The sequence below is a fragment of the Quercus lobata genome, chromosome 2 (assembly GCF_001633185.2).
Source record: "Quercus lobata isolate SW786 chromosome 2, ValleyOak3.0 Primary Assembly, whole genome shotgun sequence".
NCBI classification, from domain to species: Eukaryota; Viridiplantae; Streptophyta; class Magnoliopsida; order Fagales; family Fagaceae; genus Quercus; species Quercus lobata.
This window is the reverse complement of record NC_044905.1, coordinates 59,473,288-59,480,060: the sequence shown is the minus strand read 5'-3', so window position 1 is coordinate 59,480,060 and position 6,773 is coordinate 59,473,288. Positions and strand designations below refer to the sequence as shown.

Below are 6,773 nucleotides of genomic sequence, written 5' to 3'. Positions count from 1 at the left end.
CATTGTTTCTATCCTTCATCTTATGCAGCCCCAATCCACCAAGTTCTTTGGAAAGTGTCACCTTATCCCATCCAACTAAATGCAGCCTCCTTTTTTCTTCCGTTGAAACCCACAGAAAGTCCCTTATTAATTTATCCACTTGATCACAAACCTTAGCAGGAAGAGATTGACATTGCATATAGTATTCTGCCACAGGGGTTGCAGCAGCTTTAACAAGCACCAATCTACCAGCCTTCGACAATAATTTAGATCTCCAACCATCCAACTTGCTTTGAATTCTATTAATCACAAAGTTATAAGCATTCCCCATTCTACCTTGGTAAATGATGGGAAAACCAAGGTACTTACCTAAGTTACTAGTTTCGGTAATCCCCAATCTTCTACAAATGCCTCTTCTCCTTCCACCAGTAACATTAGGAGAAAATAGAATTTTTGATTTCTCAAGATTAATTTTCTGCCCAGCAAAGTTGCAGAAATTATCCAAAACTTCGATAATGGCTTCGCAATTCTTCCTATCTGCCTTAGCAAAGAGTATCAAGTCGTCTGCAAAAAACACATGAGAGAAGCTAGGCCCACTTCTAGATGCCCTAACCTTGTCCCATCTCCTACCTTCACACATACTAGTGATATGGGCTCCAAGGAATTCCATGCACAGAAGAAATAAGGAGGGAGAAATAGGATGTCTTATACCTCTAGAGGGTTGGAAAGAATCCAGCTTGCTTCCATTGAACAATAGGGCTGTGTTAGTGGTAGCCACGCAGCTCATGATCAACTTAACCATACTCTCAGAAACCCAAAGTGCTCAAGCACCATTTTGATAAAAGACCACTCTAAGCGGTCGTATGTCTTTTGAAGATCAACTTTTATAACCATAACCCCCGTTCTCCCCTTCCTCTTCTTAAAGGAATAAATCGGCTCTTGGGTGATTATTACATTATCTGTGCCCCTTCTCCCTTCAAGGAAAGCTGTCTGCATAGGGGAAATTAGAGAAGGTAGCAAGTGTCGAAGCCTCAAAACAATGATTTTTGAGATAATCTTATAAATCGTGTTGCATAAACTTATGGGCCTATAATGGCTGACAGTTTCAGGGCCGGGTTGTTTAGGGATAAGGGCAATAAGGGTTTGATTAAGGTACTCCGGAACCTTTTGTCTAAGAAACACCTCCTTAATCTCCCTCTTAACCGAGTCACCTACCACAAGCCAAAATCTTTGGAAAAAGCCAGCATGTAGACCATCAACACCAGGAGCTTTGTAAGGCTTCATAGACTTGAGGGCATTCCAAATTTCCCCATCAGATGGAATATTGGTCATGCTACCAGCTTCCTCAGGACTAAGCTTAGCACACCAATCCGAACTCCATTGAGGGGTAGTAGGGCAAAAAACTTGCTCTGTCTTATACAGCTTCTTGAAGCTTGAGTTAAATATCTCCTTCACTTCCTCAACATTGTGACATCATTCACCCTCATTGTTTTGAACACAAGTAATTCTATTCTTACTTCTCCTTTTGAGGGCAGAGATATGAAAGAACGACGTATTTCTCTCCCCTGCAATAACCAATTAGTTCTGGACTTCATAGCCCACAGCTCTTCTTCAAGTTGGAGAACTAAATTATACTCCTCAGCCAATTGCTTTTGGAGATTGATCAAAAAACTATTTGGGCATACAGCTAATGCTTTCTCAGCACCCAACATCCTAGCCAAAATCTTCTTCTTTCTTAGGAAAACATTTCCCAATACTTCTCTATTCCATCTTTGGGCCTTGGTCTTGAAGTTGGAAATAGCCTCAGCTAGATTGCCCTCCCTACCAGCCCAAGCATCTCTCACCACCATCGGAAAATCACTATGACTCAGCCAAATAGTCTGAAACCTAAATGGCCTATCAACATTAGACCCCAAGAAAGGATACAAGTTCAATAACAGGGGGCAATGGTCAGAGTTGATTCTAGCTAAATGGGTTACATTGGCTTCCGGATACAATTCTTTCCACCCCGGATTAATCCAGCATCTATCAAGTCTACATTGGATTAAATTTCCCAGCTCTCTCTTATTGGTCCAAGTATATTTTGGACCTGTAAACCCAAGATCCATCATACTACAATCATTCATACACTCTCTAATAGCTCTAACCCTTCTTTGACAAATAGGATTCCCCCCATATTTTTCATTAGCAGAAAGGACTTCATTAAAATCGCCCATGAGGGCCCAAGGTAAATCATGCATATTGGCTAGCATCCTAAGGTTATTCCACAGCATGCAACGTTCCTCAAATCTAGGACTTGCATAAATGGCACTAATTAACCAGGTAAAAGACTGAGATCTTACCTGAATCATCGCATGTATCTCCTGCTCCGTAGCTGCTAGGACATCAACATGCACTAAATCTGATCTCCAAAGCATCCAGATTCCTCCTGCAAACCCAATAGTATTCGCCACAGCATATCCATCAAACAGGAGAGCTTCAATAATCTCATCAGCTCTTGCACCACTCAACCTAGTCTCCGTAATCACCATGAGAATCGGAGAATGCCAATCGACCAAGTCCATAACCGTCTTTCTGAATTGGGGTTTCATAGCACCCCTGCAGTTCCAAATCAATATATTCATAATTTTATACGGGGTAGAGAGAGTGTCGAAACCAGACAAAGAAGAAGAATCCTCAGTGTCCCTCAACCTCCATGCCTCCAACAACTCCTTCCTTAACTCCCATTTCCCTCGGAATAGAGTCACCAAATGTTTGATTATCCCCAATTCTTCTTGAGATGCCTTGATTAGGATCGTGCCATTCATCTCTGGCTCGGCAAACTGAATCATCTTCACTCCGTGCAGATTGCCCATCAACGAGCATTCCATTGGCTTGGATTGGAGAACCTTCCTTACTGTGATCCTTGGTTCCGTCAACTTCGCTTCCGCCTCTAATAAGAATTTTTCCGAGTTCTGCATTACGGATTCTGTGGCTGATGGTCTTGAGCTTGTCTCCAGAGGTATTGGAACCGGCGGACGGTCCGTCAAGAACCTCCACCACGGGTTCGGTGTTAGGATCCAAGCATTGTCTTTCATCGGCAAATATCCCAGTTGCTTGCTTCTCTCCGTCAGTGGGAACAGATTTTTCCACGCCACCATCAGATCGGTCTCGAACCAGCCCCACACATCCGTTGGATCTTGTTTTATCCAACGTATTGTTTCCTCGCTCACCGGAATGACTTTTCCTTTGTAACAGATCGCCCACTTTTCTCTGCCTTCCATCGTTGTTGCTTGAGTGCTCAGTAGCAGAGCTAGCTTTCTCCTTTGAGTTGTGTGTCTCCGTTGGTTGTATTGTTGGACTTAGAGAGCTTGAAAGGCCGAGTGGGCCTTGTTGTGTTTCAGCTCCAAATACAAAAAGCCCATCCTTAAAGCTCGGGCCCACCTCATAAGTTTGCAATCCAACTAAGCTAGTTCTTTTCTGGTTCAAACTGGCGCGCACGCCTTTGTCCTTCGCACTCTTCCCAAATTTTGGTTTACTGATACTTGACGTAGCCATCACATTGGTCTCCTTCTGTGACACAATACTTTGCGTGTGCAGGACTTTCCTTTTACCACTCTTACTGTTCTGCCCAGCCACAATAGGCTTAGCTGTGGAAGCTAGTGACATCTGTGTCAGAGGTTCCTCTACCGTTTGCTTCTTCTCCGGATAGCTCTGCACAGGCTTTGTTTTGTTGTGAGATTTTTTCCTGCTAACAACCATCCATTCCCCATAATCTTCCTGAGAATTCTCCTTTTCCGTCCTCCCATCTTCCCCTTGAGTTCTTTGCACCTCCGTTTGCCCCTTATTCTGCTCCGAGCTTTGTTCTCTATGTTGCTCTCTAACAATAAATGGGCAAGCTTCAACTTTATGCCCGATCCTACCACATGAAAAACAAAGGGCATTTATACCGTCATACAGCACACATTGTTCAATCTTACCAAGATTAACTTTCCTTACCAATGGCTTATCCAAGTTAACTTGAATACATAGCCTAGCAAACCTTCCCCTTTCCTTATTAGCTGTATGATAATCAATCCTAAGAACTGGACCAATGGCTCTCCCAATTTTCTTAAGAGCATTGGGCTCATAAAATTCCATGGGTAACTCTGGTAATCTTATCCAAACAGTAACTGAAGAGAGTGTTGCTATGGAAGCTTTGAATCCTGGTTCCCATTGTCTTATGGCAAGAAATTGCTGGCCAATGAACCAAGGACCACCTGTGAGTATAGAATCCACATCCTCCATTAATTCAAATTTTACAAGATAGTAATCATAGCCCAAGTCTATGCAATCCATGCCACCAGTTGGGTTCCACATTTTTCGCACCCTCTCAACAAGGAAGGAAAAAGCCATTCTCCTCCCAAAAGTTTTGATGATAAGAGCTTTTTGCCATGGAGCTCTCATACGGGCTTTTTCTTCCTTGGAGAAACCTATTCTAATGTTGCCATCCTGCTCAAATTCTTCTTCATTATCAGATTCCAAGTCCTCTTGCATTGAACAATCAAAACCAAATGCTTCTGCAAAGGCACCGGGAATAGCCCCCACCAATTTATCCTTATAGCTCTCCACTTTGTTTCCTCTTCCAGTCTCATTTGTTTCAAAGGCACGATGGCTATCTTTGAATTTCTTGGTACTGCGAGCAAGGGTATCTTCTTCCTCATCCGAGCGCTTCAGCCTTTCTCTCTCCATCTGGTTCGTGATATTAAAATTATTTTATTATTATTATTATATAAAAAGTATTTTTAGCAATATATAAAATATAAATATTTTTAATAAATTTTTAATCGCGTATCTTATTTTTTTAAAATTATCGAGCCTCATTCCCACACTTGTACTCACACCCAAATTTAAAAACGCACCTGTACTTCGTAGGATAAAATGACATTTTTTTACAACCCCTGATGCTACAATAAAATTCTAAAAGTTTCCCAAAATTTTCTTTTTTGATAGGATCAAATAATTTTTTCTCCCATTAAAAAAAAAAAAAAAAATTCATTTTTTTCATTTCTCTTGATTAGAATTTATATTTGGTACCGTCACTCTCACAGTCAGTGGGTATGGCCGGGTCAGCGTGAACCAAAAACTGCCTTCAAATTCAAAGCGACGGCCACAGAGAGACAGAGTACTGAAGCTGCTCTTCTACTATGGTCGTCTAGGGCTTCCACAAGGATTCTTCCGATACCTAATCGAAACATAAGTAGCGAATCCGCCATGGCCACCAACAACAACTTCCTTTTTCTTCTTCTTTTGCTCTTCAACTTTCATTTCCGCCTCTCTTTCTCCGATGGTCAGTTCTCTCCTCTATTTTTCTTCCACATCAGTTCGATGCTTTTGAAATGACCTATTTTTATTGGTTTTGAATTTTGGGGAGCCTCAGGTGATTCGAACTCCATGGAGTCAGTTCCTGATCTTCAAAAGTCAATGTACAAGGTCATTGATGGGTATCCTTGTGTCCGATTGCTCAGTCTTTCTGGTCCAATTGGTTGTTCAAGTAAGTTCTCCTTAAACTTTCTAACCCAGAACCCTCTATTTTCTTTGCATTCAAATCAAATCAAATCAAATCAAATCGGTGCATTCTTGCTTCGCTTTCTAAATTCTCAGATCCTGGAAGACAAGTGGTCGTGGCCCCGATTGTAAGATATCAAAATGCTACTCAGTTGTCTCAGTCCTCTTCAATTTTGGTGTCATTGGATGAATTTCAAAGTTTCATCACCAGGCACGCCTTTTCTTTTATCTGCTTATTGTGTATTGTACTCATTTATGTTTTTCCCTTAAATTTCCATTCAAAATTTGAAATGTATTGTATGATGATTATTATGGGTGGGGTTGTGTTTCCGGGGTTTACTCAGTATTGTATGATGATTATTATGGGCGGGGTCGTGTTTCTGGGGTTTACTCCACAGGGGCAGGTGCACCAAGTGGCCCTGCCTTGAAGAGGTTCCTCGTTATCGAAAAAGAAAAGTATTTTATGATGATGCACACATATTGTGTGCGTATTGTCAAGTGCTTGGGGGACTACACACCCCCCGGAGAATAGTTAGGCTCTTGAAGAGCTCTGGACACGCATTAAACAAAAAAAGAAAAGAAAAAACTTTATACTGTCATGTTTGATAATTCCAAGAACCAACCTTGTCCAATAATTATCAAGAAAAATTGATAAAAATTATATAAAGCATTGTGTATGCATGGTGCTATTATAAACATTAAAAATGAGCCAAGAGCCTTGTAGCTCTATTGATTGGTATCTCTTGACTCTTGGTGTTTCTGATATTTGAAACATCCACGGTTCAAATCCCCCCCTTCCCCCAACTATCGAATTATCAAAATCATTAAAAATGACCTACGTAGAAATTTTAAGTCTGTGTGTGTTGGTTTGCAATATTGCTCTGTAATATCCTATAGATTTTTGTAGCCAGAGGCAATGGGAATATAATCGTGTATTTTTAAACCCACTAAAATTTAATACGCAACTTATTTGGTATTGTTGGTGGTGCTGTGGCCCAATCATTATTATTTTGCTTATGGATGCATCAGTAATTGTTTTATACAAAGTAAGTCATGGCTCTACTTGTATTCAATTGTTCTGGGCTTGTTCTATTATGCAGTTAGTAGCCTGATACTGCATTTAACCAAATGCTAATCTGTTTGGTTGGAAGCTTTTGCTTTTTTTTTTTTTTTTTGGTCTCACTTTTTACCATAAGCAACAAAACTTATTATTTTATTTATTTTTAATTTTTAATTTTTTTTATACTTGAAAATATGCTAACTTTTTT

The 6,773-nt window shown here is 40.5% G+C and overlaps 2 protein-coding genes across 2 annotated transcripts in view; one reads left to right on the top strand and one right to left on the bottom strand.

The window, feature by feature from the left end:
• Window positions 1–1,430: 1,430 nt before the first annotated feature.
• On the bottom strand, window positions 1,431–2,543 carry LOC115967498. Its single transcript, XM_031086607.1, has one exon. It carries the CDS (start codon window positions 2,541–2,543, stop codon window positions 1,431–1,433), a length of 1,113 nt encoding a protein of 370 aa, XP_030942467.1.
• A 2,474-nt stretch (window positions 2,544–5,017) lies between these two features.
• Window positions 5,018–6,773, top strand: part of LOC115967487 (nicastrin-like) — an 8,550-nt gene continuing 6,794 nt past the window's right edge. The window contains exons 1-3 of the mRNA XM_031086595.1: window positions 5,018–5,287; window positions 5,378–5,491; window positions 5,602–5,750. Coding sequence (XP_030942455.1) covers window positions 5,212–5,287; window positions 5,378–5,491; window positions 5,602–5,750 — 339 coding nt within the window. The 5' untranslated portion in view covers window positions 5,018–5,211. The remainder of the gene's footprint in view (window positions 5,288–5,377; window positions 5,492–5,601; window positions 5,751–6,773) is intronic.

Bases quoted from the DNA above. Each gene is read 5' to 3' on its own strand.
- LOC115967498 (XM_031086607.1), bottom strand. From the start codon at position 2,543: ATGGACTTGGTCGATTGGCATTCTCCGATTCTCATGGTGATTACGGAG.